Source organism: Poecilia mexicana, unplaced genomic scaffold (genome assembly GCF_051168715.1).
Source record: "Poecilia mexicana isolate PSO_F unplaced genomic scaffold, ASM5116871v1 scaffold_7, whole genome shotgun sequence".
Classification (NCBI taxonomy): domain Eukaryota; kingdom Metazoa; phylum Chordata; class Actinopteri; order Cyprinodontiformes; family Poeciliidae; genus Poecilia; species Poecilia mexicana.
The window spans coordinates 26,197,647-26,219,153 of record NW_028263376.1 but is presented as its reverse complement, the minus strand read 5'-3'; the positions used below and the strand labels follow the sequence as shown (position 1 = coordinate 26,219,153).

The following is a 21,507-nucleotide window of genomic DNA, read 5'->3' as shown; positions in this document are numbered from 1 at the left end:
AAAAAAAAAAAAAAAAAAAAAAAAAAGCTCTCACACAAACCACAGACTGTGCGTCAGTTTTTTTTTTTTTTTTTTTTTTAGCGGAAAGAAGAACCAATAAGTGCGATTAAGAGAAAAACCCTCAACACATTTGCTTATTTCTTATTGTAACACGTATATTACTTTTAATGTACACATGCAGTACGATGAACAGTAACCCTGCTGCGTTGCGTTTGATGTGATTGCTGCTCAAGTTGCTCAGAAACAACTTCCTATCTGTCAGAGATGTTTCCGAATGTAGCAGGTTTCTGTTCCCCTGCCAATTTACGCAAATTTTCAAATGAACCACAAGGTGTCAGTGTCGCACAGAAAAGCACATGTCACTTCCTAATGGGAGGTTTTAGTCTGAAACAGTTGGTGATGTGGAAGTTTATTAATTCACAATCATACTTTACAGTTTAAACGTTGTGAGTTACACTCCCCAAATGATCAGGTTTCATTGTATGAAATGTCACTATCTATAAGTGCACTAAATGCATCCTCAAGCAGTATTAACAGCATGACTTCTGCTTGTTTTTTTAAGGTTAAAGTTATAATTTAAGTTCTACATTTTTAAATTTAATACTGACAAAACCACAACTTCTGTTTAATCGAGTACGCGAAGTACGCTGTTGTGTCAGTAATATTTAGAGGTGCAATGCTTGGAGAGAAAAAATATTTAAACATAGAAGAACATGTTTACATATTTATCTAAATGATTCCAGTAAGTAAAGCCCACATTCACTCGTCACATTTGTACAGTAACTTTGCCGTTGGTCTTTTCTGAAGCCACCATGGCTGCTGTGTGCAACTTCACTTTATCACAGTCACAAAAATTATTTTGAAAGGATAGAATTACATAGGGAAAAAAAAATAAACATGCTAGTTGAAACCTTAATCTCACAGTTCATATTTGTTGAAGTCAGGTTTCTTCTTACTCCCTTTAATTTACATAGCATTGCTTTTGTAAATGAATGAAATATGCAATATACTGAAAAATACATTTATATGGCACACACTTACGGAAGAAAACATTTTATTATTTCTTATGTGCTTGGTCTGTGTAGTACAAAGAACAGCAGCGCTTACTTCCATTTAAACCTCAACACATGTCCAAATCAATCTGTTTGAGAACAAACCATCCTTCATCCTTCATCTATAGGATCTATGCTACCTATCCATACTACCAAACTTCACAAAACAATAATTGAGAGAGATTGGGAGCTTCTGGCTATTAGTTCTTGGTAATCAGGTAATTCTGATCAAAATGACATACTTTTTAAATTGCTGTTCAATAGCCAAACCTCTCTTTGCACAACAATTCTTTATGGGATGTTTGCTGGCCATTCAAGCACAGAAATTCCATCTTCATTAAACCAGGTGTTAGCAGATGATGACTGTGTGCACAGGTGCCCAAACTGCCAATATTGATAAATTCAACACATTTATTTTGAAGCAAATAAAGAATCCCACACGAGCTTGTAATAAAATATGCTTTTTTTTTATTAACATGAGTTATTGCATCTGATGAACTGGTTTTGTTTTATTGCTTGTTAAAAATCTACACACAAGCTGGAAAAAAAAAAGCTTTACATTCAGTTTTGCATACATCTCTGTCGAAAACAGGTTCGTCCAAATGAGATGGAAAGAGTTGGTGTAATGTATGTTTGTCTTGCACTTTTTAAGCAGAGGGACAGTCCGGATGTTTAGTGTTCAAATAAATATACGGATGTTGGCATGTCGTTCTGTCTCCGTCTTCGTCGTCTACGTGCTTCTGCACAGCCATCTGCAGTATCTTCACTCACTTACACTCTGGAAGAAATGTTAGATAAGACATAGTGAGGAAGTAGTAAAATGATTCAAAGTTCTCAAGCTCTGTGATTTTGGACGATTCAACATTAAACCATTCATTGGCTTTCTTTCTCCATCAGGAGAGAGAGATGGTCCATGATGTGATTGTTAACGTACAAAATAGATGCATGCCGCGAACTCACCTTAAGACCCAGGCATCTGCTGCTCATTTAAATTACTGATGGAAAAGACGATAAAGACATGAGTTAAACGGGTTCACGAGGTGTTAAGAATCACTTCAGCTGAGAATGCTCTGCTAAACATGAAAGTGGATTTCTAAAGGCCAGGTCCAGCGTGCGCTTTCCACCGAGGATTATCTGGTTCTGTTTCTGCCCTCTTAGCCTCTTCTTCCCTCTTCTCGCTTGCGCTCCACTCAGCCTGTCAACTCATGGTAATGTGATGAGTTGGGCTGTGTGCCAGATCATCTGGAGTCATTTTTAGAAGCCGCGGATCGCTGTTCTGACATCACTGATGCCTTCCCACTCGAAGGCGCTCCCCGTCTAACCCTTTGTCCCTCTAAGGCTGCCTGCCATGTACGGCTACTCTGAATGGACACACATCCTGGTGACACTTTCTAACGTGGCTGCAGTATTTCGGGGACAGATTACGTTTTGGAGTCACGTTTTCACAAGAAGAAAGCCGTGAACTTCTAGACTCAACCTAATATGCGGTGTGGTGTGAACACTCCCAGCCTCATTCAGTCGGCCCCCTTTTGTTGTTCTCCAGTCATGGCGTATCGCTCTTACGAACATGAGTTTCTAGTTTAAAGGTTATTTTTATTCCAACTTGATTTTTTTGCTTTTGAATTTGCAGCATGTTAAAAGTAGAGTGCGTTATAAAAATTATCACTGGTTTGGATTCATTAGAAATTTACTGAGTTTCATAAATAAAAATAGGAAGTGGACCATAATGAAGCTGACATTTCATCATGCCTTTTATGTGTTCAATACATTTAGCTGCAAATCTGTTTTGAACTGATTTAGCTCTTATTAAAAACATTGCAGTTTTTTTTTTCTTTAAATGTTAGTGACAGCCACTCTGTAATTTTGTAGGTTATCATCCTATATCCTTAGGTTTGTATTTAAGTTCACAAAAAACACATGACATGTGTTTTTTTGTTGTTGTTGTTGTTTTTTTTTTTCACTTTTGGTTACCCTTTGCTTTCGTAAGACAGAACATTGCACAGTCGATGCATGTTGCAACATGCGCTGATCTTTGTGAAGACAAAACAAGGACTTGACAAGTAAATTCCCATCAACTAAGATCAACATCACTCAATGAAAAGAGAAGATGCATGTAGATCATAAAGTTTACCTCGATTTTTAGATTTAAAGACTTAAAGCTGCAAGTTCGTTCAGGTTTATGCATCTTATCAGCAGCGCACCAGAGCATAGTTATGTCATTATCTGGTAGTTCATTGTAATTGGTTGTTTTTTTAGCAGCCTGGAACTAAAATTTGTTCAAGTTGCATTCTGTTAGTGGGAAAATGTGTGCAGATAAGCCTTTCAGAAGTGAATTTAAATATACTTGCATTGCACCGACTGAAAGGCAAGAGGTTTATTTTCCAAGTATTATAAGGTGAAAAGCTGAAAAACATCCAATTTGGTATTTCATTTGACTTTGATTAATCTGTGCCACATTACCACGTCTAGAAGTAGGACCAAACGTGGAAAGCATTTACAGAGAAGAAAGGTTTAAAGGAGAGTTGAGAAGAGGAGGAGGCAAACCTGGTGATGCTGGGAAATATACATTTATGAGTTTGAATTTGTAATCTGACCTGTAGAACAGATTCTTAAAGACATTTTTAAACGTGTAGATGTGATGTTATGTAAATTATTCTATTATTTTCAAACATTAAACAATAATGGCCTCTGAAACACAAAAGAGAGTTTTGCTCGACTGACTCGGGTCGAATGAGTTCATTTAGTTTCATTTGTTTCTCTGTTCTGCTTTTATCATTTGTATGTGCTTATTTTCATTTTCTTCTTTATTGTAATCCTTACCTTTTTTTTCTTATCTCCCTTTTTATTTTTGAATCTCCGAAAGAAGAACCTCTGTTTGGAGAGAGAGGAAATTTTAGTCCGTTATTTGATATGAATGAGTTTACATTTAGAGTTTTTTTTTTTTTTTTTTCAACAATGCAAGTCTGGAAAATCTTGAATGTATTTTTTGGTAACACATACGTTTGACCTCCAGCTTGCAGGAGACCATGGCTTCTCCCTGGGCGTTCTTGGCTCTGCAAGTGTACACACCGCCATCGAAGCTGCAGGGCTTGCGGATCTCCAGGGAGCAGATGCCCTGGTTGGAAATCTGACGAAACTTGGGGTCGTTTCCAATGATCATTTGGTTTTTCATCCACTCGATCTTGGGCTTCAAAACAAATGGAAGACAATTAAGATTGTCGTTCATTTGTCCGTCACTGCATTCGGACCGGTTATCTTTAAGTTAACCAGTCGGAGGCCGATGAGCTGCATCTCTTTTTCGTTATTTGAGGTTCTGTGCTTTTTCGGCAAAACATCTCCACTAATTCTTCTTCAATGTCCAAATTGCTTTATTATTATTATTATAATGTTGGGAACCTGCAATGATGCTATGATGAAAAATCTGCCTGGCATCTCATCGTAAAACACTTGTACAGACTATTTCTACCAATGTGAGGTATGGGGTTAAATTTTACATTAAGCTGTAGAAGTTCATTCTTTTCATCTGGAAGAGTGCGACCTTATAGTGAACTTCCTAATCTTTTGTGCATCTATTGTTTGTGCCTGTCTCTTTTACATACCAAGTATTATTCCACAACTTCTGCAAAACAAGGAGTAGAGAGCTTTCCAAATGCATCTGTCAGTCTATCACATAAAATCCTAGTAAAATACAATGAAGTTTGTGGTTGGAAAGTGAAGAAATACTTATGAAAAAATCTTAAAGAGCATGAATATTTCTGCAACACGCAAACAATGCATGTTTTATTTTGTTTTTCGCTAATAAACTGCTTGGATATCAGTTCAAGAGGACCAAATGTACAACTGCTACTCTCATTGTAATTCTAAATTTGTTGCTATGTGGATACAATAGAAAGATGGATCAAAGTGCTATTTGTGCCTAAGTACAACCTCAAACAACTCCAAGCATGTATGTCGACTTAATCTCATTTAAATGGCAGAGATAACTGGTTACCCAAAGACACCTGTCTCTCCCACCTCCGTGAGAGCAGATGCACAGTGACTGTCATTAACACTGATAAGGGAAGTACGCTGCAGTCTGAACGGGAGGTAAAAATAGGACCTCCAGGGAAAAAGCAGAACATCTATGTAGACATAGCATCTTATCACCGTCTTCTCTTTGTGTTCCTCTTAGGGCCACTAATGTAACCCCTTCCTCCATACATGAAAACTCTATCAGAGACAGCAGAACATCTTATCGGTCTACTGGAGATACCTCTCTGCTGTACCTTCTCAAGCGGCGCTCAACAGGCTGCAGGATCCACGGCAGAAAATAAAAGTAGTCCCACGAAGCAAAGGTTATTGCAAAAAGCAAAAAATAAACACCTTACAGGAGTGTATTATAACACATGTTGATGCAATTGCTTTTGCACAACAATGCTTAAATGAAACGTTGCAGTCCCTTTCCATGTGGAGTATTGTTTGATTGATCGTTCTTTGAAGAAGGAGCAAACATTTAGCCAGGATTTTACTAGATCTCTGACCTTGGGGCATCCTCGAACAGAACACAGCAGCTTGGTCGTGTATCCCACAGTGGCTGCACGGTCGATGAGGGGCGTGGTAAACTTTGGTGCCTCGCTGAAGTCGTGTTCCTGGTACTCGGGAGGTTTGTAGACAATACCTATGTTACACACACAACCATCATTGCATCTGTGTATAGGATAGGCAAAGGACACTTTAATGCATTGCATAAAATTTGTGCGTTAAATATCAATTTCAAGCCACAATACATAAGAAACAGACCACTAATTTATATGCAAAACAACTTTATGGATTCTGGCTAGTATTAAGTCTTATTAGAGCATATACTGTGAGATTATTTTACTAACAAAAACCTCAAACAGGGAAACAAAATCCTAGACTGAGAGATCGATTTGACAAATAAGAGGCTCAGCCATTCATTTCTTTCTCTTTAAGCACAACATAAGTTACAAAACAAAGCAGTGACTGTATTAAACCAAATGGTGCAGTGCAATAAGTTGATATGCTGTATGCTTTCCCACAACAGAGAAGAGCATCAACGAACACTGCCTACATCCATCATACAGCCTGGTGTTGAGAATCTAATAAAGTTTTTTGACAGGATTAGGTGTAAAACACATCCCTGCACATGCACTCACAGCTCTGTCAGAGGCCTTTATGGTTTTTCGGGCTCTAAAAATTAATCTCAGTTTTACTTGAACGCCATCCAAGAGAAGCACCCGCTTAGATTTTAAAACAGTGCCAAGGTCATTTTCACTCCTCCAGCACTCACTTTCGACTCTGGGTGACTAACTGCTGTTCCTTAATAAAGCTGCAAGCGCTGCGTGCCTGTCTGTAAAGCTACACCCACGTAAAAACGCTTACGTAGAGTCATGATGGTACAACATGCGTCTACAAAAGTTACCTGTTTTCTGGATTGTTGCTGCAGTCTTGGTAACAGCACCGTTCTCACTCCTCCCCACTTGGTTCTCGGAAAACACCCTGAACAGGTATGAGTTACCCATGATGAGGTCTGAGACAGTGGCAGTTAATCTGTGGTAGTGCTCCAGTACCGTGAACCATTCCTGTCAGTGGACACATGGCGGGTTGTTTGCTTCAGAGTGGTGTGCATGTAAAATAAGACTCACCTTTGCTGTTTTTTTTTCTATTTGTTAATTTTTCTCTTTAAACGTGCCGCTGCTGGAGTCATACCCCGGTCTTCTTGTCGGCCTTTTGGACCGTGTATCCAGTGATAGCTGAGTTGCCGTTGTCCTTTGGAGGAGTCCATTCCAGGGCAGCATTGAAGCCCCACGCATCGACTAGCTTAACACTGGCAGGTGGACCGGGGAGGTCTGAGGACAGAAATGAGGGTCAGTAAAACGTTGACGGGGCAGACCGCAGCCAAGTAGTTTACAAGGCAGTTTAAAGTCAAAGGTCAAGTGTGTCTTTAACATGTGTTTTTTTTTTATTATTTAACAGCAGCAGCCAGAAGCCGGAATGGTTGGTGGGATTGTCAAAGGAAGACACGGAGCATAAGACTGACCTACAATCTGAAGGGTGATGGTTGTTTTGTCTTCAATGCTTTCCACTTTCAGCGTCATCTCGTAAACGCCAGAGTCCTCCCTCTGAGCACTGCGGATGAACAAGATGCTGTCCCTGTCGCTGTTCCTGATGTTGACCCTCTTGGTGTCCAAAGGCTGTCCATCCTTCAGCCATGACACTGCAGGCTTGGGCTTCCCCTCACGGATCGGAAAACGAAGGAGAAACACAAAATACAGCTTTAGTTTTTCCCTCTCTCTTTTATGCCCTAGTATGATCTGTTGGCTTTAGTATGAGTTGCTAGCTTACAACGAACGGGATGACCAGGTTGATCTGCTGTCCGACTTTCCCTACATAGCGGGACCTGAGCAAACGAGGCAAGCGGATCTTGGGTCTGTCTGAAAAATTGAGACAACTATGTTTTTTTTTTCTTTTCTGGTTATCCATTTACTTATTACTGCTACAAACTACTCAAATATTATTCTACTATTCTTTGTGACAGCTGGAATGTGTTTAGTGTTCCCTCTTCAGGTCTGCGGGGAACACGTCGCCTCAAAACGGCAAGTCAACGAGACATAAATAGACCAGACATAGTGAGGCAAAGCTCACACAGGAGAATGACTGAGTGTGCTGCTGTCAGGTTTTGATATGAAAATTAATATAAAATGAAAACAAAATACTTTCAAACATGAAAGTGAAAAAAACATAATATTGCTCAAGTTAAAAAATGTTTAATGTTTTGGGAGAGTCTATTGCTGTGAGAAATTTTCCCAGTTTTATTCGATATGTTGTGAAATATACAAATGCAAATAAAACACTTCATACAAACTCTGTCCCAATTTACCATATATCTATGGTAAATAGAAAAAAGGGTGAAATTGTACGCTTTTTTTCTGTGCTTTAGGAAAAAGAATTAAAATCCCACACTCATAATGAAGTTACAGTAACATTCCCGAGCGACACAGTTTCTGAATGGCTAATCAAAACTACTGTATCTGGGCAAGGAGATGCAAAAGAGGAAGACCTTTCATCCAGCAGAGCCCAAAATAGCTTTGGTGAGAAGAAAACCTTGGCTGAACCCTCACACACCTCTCTCCTCTACACTATGTGCAAAGGCAAGAAGACGTCATAATGTATAACTCCTCAGCGAGGTCAAATGTCGCAGCTAAATAGAGGTAAAACATGCGCAGTTGCACTTTTATTTGGATACTATGACAGGGATGAAATGACATCATGGGTGGGAATTTGTGGAACACCTATGCAGCTCCCACGCTGGCTAATTTGTTCAGGTTGGGCGCCAAGGATCAGGAAGAGCATCCCTCCCGTGATTCTGCACAAGTAGCAGATACCTCAAAAGCCTGATGGGTTTAGATGACACATGAAACCCTGTGCCGTTTCTACAGATCAACTCAAAATGTCCTCTCTCACACCTCATCAGTCCTTCCTCGCGCTGCCCCATGTTCTCTGTCGGCGACCCCGCACGTCTCTTCACTCTTTATCCTTACATTTGTCACCATATCAAGCTGGGATTTGGCGACGGAAGCCATCATTTCTCAGGAAGCTCAAGTCTGCCCCCCCCCCGAGATGCAGCTCAAACGCTGAGCCCCACTAATTACCAAACCTGCCAGGAATGCCCAGAAGCGTTGCGAAGCATTGCAACATCTACCAGCCGCCGGGTTGGACTATAAACAATGTGTAATCTGTCTTTGTCTGGGGATAAAGTGTCTATGTTGGAGGAGGCTTTCTGCACATGTAGGACAGTCTGTTTTCATCGGCCTGTGCATGTCAATGCGTGTCTAACACAGAGCTGAAATTAACACTGACAAGCCACCCACAATCCATCAATTAGGCTCATGTTTCGCTTCCCTCCACTGGCCAACGCTTTTGTTTTGATGACCGTATGTGTCCCTCAGAGGTTTCTCCGGGTTCCCGGTGGGTTGAACCACAACCAGGAAATACGCCCGGGGACAGAAAGCTCCGTCTCTGAAAGTGGATAAGTTAGGCGGGTCAACACATTTTGACACCCTTTCAAAATGCCGCGGTGGAGTCTGCGGTCCCAAACGACACTTGTCAATCTTAACAATGACTTGTGCGCTTTCAAACACGACAGTGGAACATTTTTATATTCCTTAGGTTTTACATTCATTGCATGTTTTGGGAGACTGTGAGTCTAATTTTGAGCAATAGACTCACAATAGATATATCAATTGTTAGTCATATACATGTACAAAGGGAGAGAGGGAGAAAGAAAGACATTTTAACATTGTGTAAAAGTTAAAAAAAACTTTTCTAAAAGACTTTTTTTTTACCTACAGTGAGCAGCTTGGAGAGTTCTGAAATACATGAAATACAATATACGTCCTGATCCTTATCACCGTACCACTCTGCGAAATGGAAAGACCTCAGGAAAGATTAGCACTTCTGCTGGTTCAGAGTCGCCTCTCTTACAAAGTAAGCACTTTTTAAAAATACACACGTTTCCTTTCAGTTCTGATGTAGATTTAAGGAAATGTTTGAAACGGCCTCACACACACACACAGGTTGATTAATCGGAGAATTTAGTTAGAGATTTAGTCAAATCCTATTTCAATAAAATGTTTCACTTGTGCAAAATATCACCTTCTCATTTTATCTTAACATCCTGGAAAAACAATACAGCTATTTTTGCAGATGACCACATGCTGCTAGAAAGACAAACCCCTCAACTGTTGCATAGGCTGAATCTATTTACTTTGCATGAATGATGTCATTAGGCCAAAGTGAGATATAAGGACAGCTAGAGCAGCAGTCCCATAAATAAATGGGCTGTGAATCTGCACTGACGAGGCCCTGTTGGTGAGTGGCACGGCAGCCAAAAGGCTCATTACCCAAATGTTTTCCTTTGCCTGACTGAGACTGACCATAAATCAACCCTTGAGACCGATAGTGCCAGCCATCGTAAAGCTAGAGTCTCCCCCCGCGGCAGCCACCCAGCTCGGCAGATGGAGTTTTCACTTGTCACTTTCAGCAGGGATGATGTTTACATCCACATCCATTTGTGTTAATTTTGTATAAATCTGGATTTTTTTTTAAATTTATTTTCTTTTCACACATGAAGGCTTTTCTTTTTTTTCACCGTGTTCATTCTTTAGGATATGATGATCATAGTTTGCTGCTCCTGATTAAATTCATTTTAAAAAAGTGTCGTTATCAATAAAAAATGCAACTACTTTCGGGGACATTCAAGTGACAGTTTGATCTACAACCAGTGAAAGCTCTTGTCAGCACCCGTAGGATTTACGTCTTTACATCTGTGCAACCCATCAGACGCCGGCACTTCATACCGCCTCTCTGTTTGCAACACGAGTATTTTAAGGATAGGTCATATGTTACAACTATCAGAGGAAACTCAACAGATAAGTCATAAATGAGTTAAACACCAAGGAAATTCTTAAGAAAGTGGCTGTGTGCAAAAAATATTTTGTAATGATACAATTGTGTCCAGGGGGAAAAAAAAAAAAGTTTAAAAGAAACAGCTAAATTTAGCTAGCGTTTCTTCTCTAATAGAATAAACTTATGTGAAGCTGCAAAGAGTCAAATGAAAAAAAAAAAGAAAAAAAAAGAAGTTCTTTCACCGTAAATTGTCTAAGCCTACCAGTAACTCACCGCCAATCTCCCGGATAGGCACCGGCTCTGGAAGCAGCCCAGGTTCACTGCGGCCACCTGGGTTTACAGCCACAACGCGGACATGCAGCAGGTCTCCGGCTGCCAGGTTTCTGATACAGCAGCGGTCAGCCACGGTCAACTCCGCATTAGCTACAATCCAGTCGGTTGCTGCGGAGGAACATATTCTGCGTCAGCATGGGTCGATTTTCACTTCTAGTTCTATGTGGTGATTGCACCAAAAATCACTTTGAAATATATCCACAAAAATTGGGTTCTCCTTCTGAACATTTATTGGACACTTTTATTAGTTTATCACCTGTTGACACAATTCTGCAAACAACCTGTCCAAGAGGAAGGTACAGTAAGAACCAACACGATGAAACCTTAGACGGCATGCTGTCATCTGAGCAAAGGAGCACTTCTAAAAGCAGTGTCAAAGGATACAGCGACAGCCGGTCAACTTGTGTCGGCCGTATTCGGTCTGGGCCCGGCAACAAATCTTATCTGCCTCCTGACACTCTGGGGACAGGTGCGGCCTCACGCATAAACACACACACACACACACACTCTTTGTACACTTACTTCCATCCTTGCGGTACTCGACAGTGTATCCACTCAAGCCGGAGCTACCAACATTCTCCGGTGTTTTCCACTTGACGGTGAGGCTGGTGTCATTCACGTCATCTACAGCCACATCCAGAGGAGCGCTGCTGGGGACTGTGAGGCATAAGTGGATTAGAAAGACAGAAAGACGAGCTGTAGGGAGCAATTTTCCAGTTTTCACAACATGCTTACATGGCCAGTATTACTTTTCTTACAGTGTGTCCTTTCAAATATCCAATTTGTTTGAAACCCTAGAGCTTAATCGCTAAAAAATTGTATTTAGTTACAAACAAACAGACAAATTGCAACTGGGAGACAAAGATGAAGCCATTGAGTGCAATAAATGTGTTGCTTAAAAGTAAGTTAAATGTGCATAAAAAAATGTCCACATTTTAATTAAAGCTAACTAGCTTTATTTGACAAAGCTAGTTAGCACTTGGCACAATGCTATATATCTCTGCATGGTGCCTGCATTGCATCTGGTGATGGAATGAATCGTGCTGCTGTCATGAAGTCTTGAGCTAAGAACATGGAGTTTGGATGTCTGCGGTAACATTGAATAAAGTTGGCAACCTTTGTGCATCATGGACCTGAGCATCTGGCTGGGTTGCTGTCATTCCCATTTGTTTCCACCTTGTTATAATGTCACAGTTGATGCTGGTGGGATATTTAATAGCCAAGAAATCAGACGACTGAACTTGTTGCCAGGAACCTACCACTGCAGTGGTATAGGTTCCACTTTTAATGAACCTACCAGGATCCACTTAATGACCCACATAATGACTGCGGTCACTCAGTGGTAGGTGTGAAGGGGTTTGTGAAAGATACGATTAGTCGGATTTATTATGTCGGTGCTACTCTGGATTTCAGTGAGCTCGCGAGAACAACCCTGTCTTTCACAAATGTTTGCAAAAGTAAACTACTTGCCCTTATATACCTATGATCACAGAAATGATTGACGCAGCTGAAATATATAGACATCAATCCTTTGAGTTTGTTTTTTGTTTTGCTTTGTTGTTGTTTTTTCCATACCTGACCATTTTTTAGTGCATCACTCCACTAAAACTGTTCAACTGCTGGACTAAAAGTGAGAAAGCAGCCAAAGTAGACACACGCACACACACCCTCTCCCTCTGGGGTGCAGGAAACAGGACAGTCCCTCTATTGTCGAGGAAACAAAGTAGGAAGAAAAAGTCCTGTTGTTTTATTCTGTTTTTCAAAAACACAGTTGATTTAATTTAAAACATGGCACACCGTGGCTGTTATCGATGTAAGCCTGAAGACCAGACTAGCCTGCCGACGGACAAAAGTTCTGACGACACGACCCCTGACGAATTGGAGATAGAAAACAACGACCTTCACCAGTTGGTGGAAGATCTCAGAAGAACCATCGAGTGCTCCAAACCTGGCAGGAGATCCAGGCAATCGGTTTTGCAAGCTAACTGTGACATGCTAGCAAGTGAGAACGATGCACTTCAAGCTCAAATCATGTCTCTTCGTGCAGAGCAAGAAAGCACACAGCTTAAACATGAGGACATGAGAGCTGAGGTGCATTGCCTGGAAGTAGCTCGACAGACACTGAAACAAAGACTTCTGAGGCTTCGGATGAACTTGAGAAGGGCACATCTGTGCATTGAAAAGCGATCCGAAGACCTGCAGAGTCTTTCAGAGGAGTTGAGTGCTCTCCTGAGCCAGTACGACAGGATACGGGACGCGATTTGTTCCGTATTCTACAAATGTGGATGTGTAATAATAAAGAAGTGGTCCCCGAGTACTTTATACATTTCTGATTTCCTGCTAATAAATACTAGATTTTTGCTTGGAATTTCAGAATCATGTTGTCAGTAGTACATAGAATCAAAGGACAATGTTCAATTTACTCAAACATATACAACTTTTCCAGAGTTGTATAGCGACAAAGTAGCTAAGTTGGCGACATTGGGGTGAATATTGTTGACCTTTGTAGATCTTTCTGGAGTCTCTAGTTACAAATATTTCAGCGTTTGTACCTTCAGACTACATAAGCAGCTTGGCCAGTAATGGGGGTTCCAGTACAAGAAGTCTAAACAAGAATAACACACACACGCGCACACACAAAAATAATAATAAAACTTGTTGCACAGCAAGTTGTCAGGTATTGTCAGGTTACCTGCAGGAGGAGGGGGTGTGGGGGCTTTAGTTGGTTCCTCAACTGCAGCAACTTCTGCTGGAGCAGCTGGAATTAAACAAGCCAAAGGTTTACCAACAACCTCTACTCCACATAGTGAGATCTTAGCCTGCTTTCTAAATCTTCTCCAGATGTCAAACTTGTACACTTAAATGCAGCACAAATCACATGACCATTTGCATCATTATTTCTTGCACAAAGCATATTTTGCGTATGAAGGTGATTATATTTTATGTTTACCAGCATCTATTGGAGCATCTGCAGCAGGAAGCACAACACTGTCTTCAGCAATGGGAGCAGCAGCTAGCATTCAAATCCCATTCAAGAAAGTCAGTTAGTGACAATTATTCCATGTTTTAATTTAAAAAAAAAAATTCTTGGTCATTTGTTCAAAACTGGAGCTATTGAAGCAAAGCAGCAGCAAGAGCATTAGAGAAATGGTTGAATCTATAAAAGCACAGTAAATTTCTAATAGAATAGACATTTGTTATTTTTTTGTTCTAAAAGATGAATAGTGGGCATTTTGGATATGTGTACAATGAAATGTGATACTATAAAATGTTACAAATATGACACACAGTGTCTTACTGTCCTTTCGGTAATCATTCATTCTGCATTACAGTTTATGTGGGAACATTTTGTTTCCCTGTCACTCTGATGCTTAATGAGATTAGCAACCAAATCCTGCATAAGCCACTCTATGAAACCCACCAATGTCAAGAATAACCGCTGAGGTTTGGTGATGAGAACTGATGCTGAACAAGAAAAAAATGAATATATTTTACTGTGTGAAACCCCCCCAAAAATGTTGACCGAAACCACTTGTACTTTGTGTTGCAATGTTCAGATGAATGTTCAGATCCTTTGACATCTTAAAAGCTGCACAATATAGTTGGAACAAAAATGCATTATTACTTTCATTGTAAAAAAAAAATAATACACAAATAAGGCTTTCCCTAACTTCTACTTGGAGGATTTTTATTGTTTTTGTTTTACCTGGAGCAGCTTCCTCAGTTGTAGGGCTGTCGTCGGTCGGGGCAGCGGGAGCCACGTCCCCCTCGGCTGGAGCCTCAGCAGGTGGAGCCTCAGCAGGTGGGGCGGGTTCAGGTTCCGGAGCAGGCTCAGGTGCTTTCTCTGCAGCCTTTTTGGCTGGAGGCTTTTTCATAGGTGCAGGTTTACTCGGCATTGCTGACACACTGATAGAGTCTGTATGAGGGTGGAACGGAGTCCCCAGTGAAATTTATATATACTTAGAGTATGTGGGGGGGGGGGGGGGAAGAGCGCGGTGGTGGGGTAACTCCACCCATCTCCTCACCCACCTCCTCTTCACAGCCCCATCTTTATGTCTGCACGTCTTCTTCCATATAAGAGACTGGAAAGGCTACAGCATAAAACCAAGAAAATAAATGGAAACTCAAGTTCACATACAATTCCGTATGCATCCACATATATACTCCTTTTTGAGTCTAGGTTTTCATTTAAGTTGGAAAATTATGTTATTTAAAGGAGCAGTATTATGTAAAATCAACTATTGTGAGATTAATATCACGTTATTCCTGCGTGAAAAACATACCTGTGTTTTGAGTCTTTCATTCATGTTTGAGAAATCCTTGAGCCTCCTGTGGCAGCCATTGGAGGTGCCTAAACACTTCCACTCACAAAGCGCCACCTATTTCTATGGACCTCTACCTTATGCTTTCTCCGCTCGGTTCCTTCAAACTAGTGGCAGCAGCAATTAGCAAATAGATGGATGTGCCAAGCTCAGTCCGATGCTTCCAAGGCTGTTTGTGAACAGCATAATGGAGTGGTTTTAAAATTTAGAACGTATTGAATTGAATAATATTTAGGGTGAACTTCATTTTTCCCCCTGATTTAGTTTTTCTCATATACTTACGCTGCTTTATAGTTGCTTTTGTTCGGTTACTTTATTGTGAAGCTGTTAACGTAACTGTGTTTGGTTTATTATTTTTCTGCATGAAAGTACAAATGTTCAAAGTTTTTGAATCCTGCACATGCAATGAATCAAGTGAAAACCTGACCTAGCATCTTATTCTAAAACAATAGGAAAAAGTAAAAAAAATAACAAGAGTCACAAATGTGTGACGCCCCCTAGTGGGTAATAAAGTGCAGCCATCCAACCAACAGTCAAAGGTGTGAAAAATGACATGATTTTATTATGTCCAGTGCTTAAAGATAGACATATGGAATCTGATGCGACTATAGAGACATGACATTTCATGAAGTCTTTTAATCCAAGTGCTCCTTCCTGCAGGAGGAAGACAAAAAAAAAAGACAAGAAAAGAAAAAACAGGATGCTCATTTTCTGCATCAACGGGCAAAGCTTTTCTTTGATCTCTCTTCGCTTCAATGATTGTCGCAGATGCAGTGGCTATGTACAGTGTTCACAACGGTGATGTCATTCATGTACAAAAGAGAAAGAAAACTTTACAAATATTCTAAGAAAAGCGAAACAAAAAGACAAACACATTTCTGTTGTTAAAAAAAGGCAAAAAAAAAAAAGAAAAAAAGAAAAAAGGAAGATTTCCAGTTATCAAAACTCTTTGCTATGATACGGTTGAATTGCAGTAGGTCCAACGAATGATAGGAATATTCTCACATCTCACCACTTGCCACAAGTCTCTCAGTCTCTGGGGTCAAACTGTGTCAAATTGCACACAAACAGCCCAGTCGTGGTACACATTCTCATACGCCGATACCTGTCGTGTTCTCTAACAGCTCACCCACAGGACCAATAAGCCACTAAGCACCCAAACATCAGGTCACCGTTTTAAAGCGACATCAGAGTGGTTCAGAGGACGTCTCCTCCAAACCGAGGCCTCCTGGTGGCAGCAAGCAGCTTGAGAGGAGCTTTAGGCCCGACTGTATTTCAGGCACAGATAGACTTTTAGGCATCACGTCTTTACTTTTACACCTTCAAAGGGAATCAGGGGAACGTTGACCAAATATGGCAGTCTGAGGTACATCAGGGTTGAGGTGGGGGAGCACGTAGTTCTCCATTACCAGCACTTTGCTTCTCCTCCTCCACCGTCCTTTATCTCATAACAGTCAAGATATGAGCAATAAATACTGTTACTAACATAATTTGTGCACAAAAAAAAAAATTACAAACAACTTTAAACTTAATTCTCATAACTTAATACGTGTGTGGAGACTTCTTTTTGAGTTCAGATAAAATCTCATGATATAAAAAAACAAATGAAAAGAGGAAGGAAACTATTTATGCTTTGTTTCTTTTTTAAAACAGCTGCTCTCCACTTCCCCTCGCAAGATCATATGTGAATAACAACCCAGAAGTCACAAACACAGCGTACCTTTCTGTCACTAGCTCTCATTTTTAAATGTGTGTTGTCTGTTCAGAAAGTAGGTGAGGCGATGGATGAAGGTGACTCGAGTACAAAATCCTACAAAATCAGCATCTTTAGCTGTTTTTTTTTTTTTTTTTGCAACACAGCTGTGTGTTTTTAAAGTGATCTAAATAGAGAACATACTGCACGCAAGCATAGTCAGAGACGGTAAACTTGATCAACAAGCTGTGTTTGTGTCCGTGTTTCACTTCTGCGGTTGTGAAATTGCCAACTTTAAGCCACTGATTAATTGAAGAGTCATGTCATTAGTCATCCATGCACGTTCCTTTTACATCTCCACAGCTTGGCAAACTGATCAACAGTAAGCGAGAAAATTATAAAAAAAAAAAAAGTAGAGAAACATTCAAGGCTATGTTCATAAATGCGTTTTCACGTGTGTCGTAATCTGGCGAGCACCTTTGCAAGGACAAAGTCCACCAATGAGGCAGGACCTGGCAGAGGCTGCCATCTGCAGGATTTATCCATGAACTGCACTTTTTGGCTATACCGGCAACCCCTCTTTCACCACATTCACTGACAAAGCTCTTTCTCCAAGTCCCCTTTTCGCAAGTAGAAAATAAAGTGCATTTTGGCCTTATGTCCAGTGACGGTCCAACTCACGGGGGGAATCCGCTAACACAATCGGCTGAAGTGAAGTGCCTGCCTTCAACGAAAACCTGTGAGCACCAGTAGCTGTAAAAAAAAAACCCCAAACAAACAAAAAAACAAAACGGTCGTTTCAACAGAATTAAAAGGAAACAAATGAGTCTTGATGGTTGGGATTACAGGTAATATTTTGCATCATAACATTTCCTTTCACCATGCACTTGCAGATTAAACAAAAACCCAATCAATCTGGGACACCAAGGCAAGAGGAAGAACCATGTCTGATCATCACATTTTCTTTCCGACGTCGGTTTGTATTCCCAGTCCCTCGGAAGCAGGGCAGAGAAAACCCTTAGTTCATAACCCTCCCCCCACCCCCATCTTTACAGCTAGCTTTAAATTGAAGCTGCTCACTGAGCACACTATAATATTCACTCCAGAGTCCTTTAAACTCTCCTTTGATCCACGCTGCCATCGGCTCAGAGTGTAGTCTGCAGACTGGGATCCAGGCAGCCTTCCCTCTCTGGAGACTCGATATAGTTGGCAGACTCCTGAAGCTTCAGCAACATGGCCATCTGGGAGGCAGGTTGAGAAAATCAAAGCGTCAGTCGACAAGGTTGTTTTCAAAAATTTACTTTTGCGTGTGTAAAATTCATCGTGAAATATCTCTTAAGTATTTGACTAGGACATATGATTTGTTAGTTTTGCATGAGGCCTTTCTACACTGACTAATCAGTTTGGTTAACAGCTTTGTGAAAATATAATGTTAAGCACCTTCAATTAATGTGCAAGCTGTGAGAAAATGTGTAATTGTCCTTCCCACAGTTTCTTGAAGCCACATTGATCTTTCTACAAAATAACATCAACATGTACACACCGTCTATTCTTTAAAGCAACCACAGTAGATGCAAATAATTTACTCTATTTTTAAAGAAGGTTTTTTTTTATTTATTCTTTTGCTTAAGATTATTTGATAGAAAGGTCAAAGGTCTGATGAAGAGACAAGATCATCCCAGGGTAGGGTAAAGCATTTATTTGTACTCATTTTAATGTCATTTTTGACATGCTATTTTTGATAAAATATAAATAAAACCAGTATTTTCCTGTGTTTTATTTTGCTTTTACATTGTCATATTTTATGAGACGCCTGTCTTCAAGGTTAAGGTTAAACTTATGAATCCAAACCTGTCAGGGTTACGAGTCCTTTGGGCTCACCTGTCTCTAAACTACTCCATTAGTAATTATAGCAGCAGTAAGGACTGTTAACTCACCAGAGGGTCTGACTCCAGAGTGCTGGGTGGAGGTGTATCTTTGGGGGGCTTCTTCTCCTCACTGGGCAGCCCAATGCTGGGAGGAGGGAGGTGAAAGAGCCTGGCCTGGTCCTGCTGTGCATTTGGCCATGGCAGAGTGCCTCTCACCCACTCCACGGGGTCCTCCCACACTGCTTTCTGACCATGCACCTTGGAGGACAGACAGAGAACAGGCTGTTGTTGCAGGAATTATATTTTTACACATCTATACGGCAAGTTTTACACTTGGGAAGTCAGCGTTTGCTCACCTTGATGCCGTCTTTGGCTCCCTCTTGGAGGTACGGTATGATGGAGTGGTTCCACAGGTCAATGAACCACTGCCTGAACTCTGCTACTGACACTGGGCATGACAGGAAGAAGCAGGGACCTGCAGGAGGCAATCCGTGTAGTCAAACCCCTGCTTACCCTCCTCAATAAAACAACAAAACCAGGTCCGGTTTAAACCAGAATACACCTTGTCTCACCTATGAGAAAGTCTGAGGTGCTGTGTTTCTCCAAGAAGGCGTGCAGGTGGTACCAGAGCTGAGGGATCCAGTCGAGGACACGCAGGAGTGTCTGGCGGTGCGTCGGGTCACGCTCCTCCTCCTGGTGGGCCTCCACGGCTTTACGGTGCAGATACCTCAGCAGGAACCCATTGGCTGGCTCCACGTTATTGGAGAATGTAACCATCCTATTGCAAGTTTTAAAGAAATGCTTATTTTGCAACCCATGCTGTCAGAAATCCAGAGGCGATATCGTGAATTTCATGTGCTCACCTGAAGCTAAGGTGCAGGCCGTGATTAGACGTCATCCTCACAGGCTGATTGGTTGTTCCAATAATGTAAGGACTAAGAGACAATCCGAGATGAGACGTTTAACTTTCAGCAAACAGCGTCGCTCTCCGGTAACATCCTACGTCCGATAAACCGAGCACCTACCATTTGTGATACTTGCAAGTGAGGGCTCCGTTGACGAGCTCAGTGATGGCTGCCGAATCGCTGATATCGTCTATGACAACAACCAGTGGCACCTCTCCTCCGCTCTCTCTGTCAATCTGATTTGCCAGATTTGACAGGTACAACTGCAAATCCTGCAAATGTGAGGAAATACGACTATTTCTCAAGCGAGACGACAACAACAAGCTAACGTGTGTAATTTTTCAGCGAGCGTAGCTGTTAAAAATAGCTCAAAGGTGTGTTTTACCTTCTGTGACTGCCGGTGCATGTTGAAGGTGACGGCAGCACAGCGACCCAACACGCACGACTCGTGGTCGCTGTCCGACGTGTCGATCTGGCTCCGCTGCAGGAGGTAGTGGGCCAGATGCTGGGCCAGATATGTCTTTCCCGTCCCGCTGGGTCCGGAGAGAACCAGGCGTCTGTGCTTCATTAGCAGACTGATGTAGTGCAGCATCATGGGCTTCGGTATCAGAGTCTCAAACACCAGCGAATCGACACTTTTTTCTCTGAGACCTGGAAAGGAACCCGTGGAGTTTTAGAAGTTTTTACATTTACCGTAAAACCGGCTGAAATGGTGAATGGCAGCAACTGTGGATTATTTCTGTAAAAATAAAGTGAGGATTATTCTGACGCTAAAAGAATTGGCACATTCTGTAGATTTTTCATTTATCCACTTAAGCTTATTTTATACAACACTAGAAATACATAAAACATACAAATAATCCAACAGTTTTTAAAATAAATATAGCAATAAAATAAACATTTCATTGTCTCAAATGCTGTGACAGGATTTCTTTTGATCATTTGTAGCAAAGGATACATCTGAAAATAAAAAAAATATATACTTCTACCATCAACATGTTAAAAGCTCAGCCCTCTCTGCTTTACTTATCAATACAGGTTAGAACTGATCTATGTATTTGGATTAACCAATTAATAATTGGATAGAGAAATGTGCTTAATGGGAGATTTTTTTTTCTTCCTTTTTTTACCAAATTTTAACCAGGTGAAATTAAAACTATGCCACTGGAGACGTTCTGGGTAGAATACATTTACAGACAATTATTATAATTTTTTTTTCAAATAAAATATGTATTTATTTTTTTCCACAGTTTTGACTTAATTACTGCTGTTACTGAATATTTTGTTCTTATTGCAATTAGTCAGTAAACTAAACAATTAATAAACTACTAAATCAGTTGACGATTATGTTTAATAATTCATTCATCACATTTAAACCAATCAGCTGTTTTAGCCCTGTTGTCAGCCATTATACTTATTCTTAAATTGTCTTTGTCGATATTTAAAAACAACAAAAATCAACCACAGAACATGTACTGCTCACCTTTCAAGGTTGCAAAAATTTGAACTGGGCCACTGCCGAGGCATTGATGGGGCAAGACCTGAGGCCCGTCCCCCCCTATTGTCCTCTGCACTCCTTGGTTCAGCTGGTACATGTGCAGAGAGTCGCAGGTCAAACCCAGGCTTCCTGTCGGGTCCACTTGACTCAAGTAGTCCTGAGCAATAAAAGAAAAGAATGTCGCCATTAATACTCAGCTACATTATTTAGAGCAAAACCCTTTGGTTGAATATCGAGCAAAATGCTAAATTTAGACTCACTTGAAAGGTCTTAGCAACGAGGGAGTCGAGGCAGGTCCAGTCAGTTCGTTGGCTGATTGTCACTGAGCCCAGGCAGAACTCCTGCAGCTGTTTCCTGTCCTGAGGACGCAGAAGAGCGCACAGATTGCTCTGAAATAAAAACCCCGATAATATCTGTGTTTGTTGCCG

General features: G+C 40.9%; 2 protein-coding genes across 6 annotated transcripts in view; both read right to left on the bottom strand.

Annotated features, from left to right (window-relative positions):
* Positions 1-1,497: 1,497 nt before the first annotated feature.
* On the bottom strand, positions 1,498-14,690 carry mybpha (myosin binding protein Ha). Its single transcript, XM_014999439.2, has 14 exons — positions 14,500-14,690; positions 13,744-13,806; positions 13,486-13,551; positions 11,316-11,450; positions 10,734-10,901; positions 7,398-7,486; positions 7,093-7,288; positions 6,762-6,901; positions 6,475-6,634; positions 5,573-5,709; positions 4,053-4,239; positions 3,873-3,923; positions 2,013-2,047; positions 1,498-1,830 (listed from the first exon to the last, which is right to left on the bottom strand). The coding sequence occupies exons 1-12, from the start codon at positions 14,687-14,689 to the stop codon at positions 3,895-3,897; spliced, it is 1,560 nt and encodes a 519-aa protein (XP_014854925.2). The 5' UTR covers position 14,690; the 3' UTR covers positions 1,498-1,830; positions 2,013-2,047; positions 3,873-3,894.
* Positions 14,691-15,655: 965 nt separating this feature from the next.
* Positions 15,656-21,507, bottom strand: part of nav1a (neuron navigator 1a) — an 84,218-nt gene continuing 78,366 nt past the window's right edge. For all 5 annotated transcript variants that reach the window (XM_088007344.1, XM_088007343.1, XM_088007345.1 and 2 more), the window contains 9 exons: positions 21,340-21,438; positions 21,065-21,236; positions 19,967-20,232; positions 19,702-19,853; positions 19,540-19,611; positions 19,249-19,454; positions 19,033-19,151; positions 18,746-18,934; positions 15,656-18,049 (listed from right to left, as the gene is read on the bottom strand). In XM_088007344.1, the coding sequence (XP_087863470.1) occupies positions 17,954-18,049; positions 18,746-18,934; positions 19,033-19,151; positions 19,249-19,454; positions 19,540-19,611; positions 19,702-19,853; positions 19,967-20,232; positions 21,065-21,236; positions 21,340-21,438 (1,371 nt within the window). In that variant the 3' untranslated portion in view covers positions 15,656-17,953. The remainder of the gene's footprint in view (positions 18,050-18,745; positions 18,935-19,032; positions 19,152-19,248; positions 19,455-19,539; positions 19,612-19,701; positions 19,854-19,966; positions 20,233-21,064; positions 21,237-21,339; positions 21,439-21,507) is intronic.

What these genes read in the sequence shown, in the direction of transcription:
- mybpha (XM_014999439.2), bottom strand. Translation starts at nt 14,689, where the DNA reads ATGCCGAGTAAACCTGCACCTATGAAAAAGCCTCCAGCCAAAAAGGCT. An exon ending in CGAGTACCGCAAGGATGGAA is followed by an intron (nt 10,902 to 11,315) that starts GTAAGTGTACAA and finishes GTTCCTCCGCAG; the next exon opens with CAACCGACTGGATTGTAGCT. An exon ending in ACCTGGTCATCCCGTTCGTT is followed by an intron (nt 7,289 to 7,397) that starts GTAAGCTAGCAA and finishes CCGATCCGTGAG; the next exon opens with GGGAAGCCCAAGCCTGCAGT.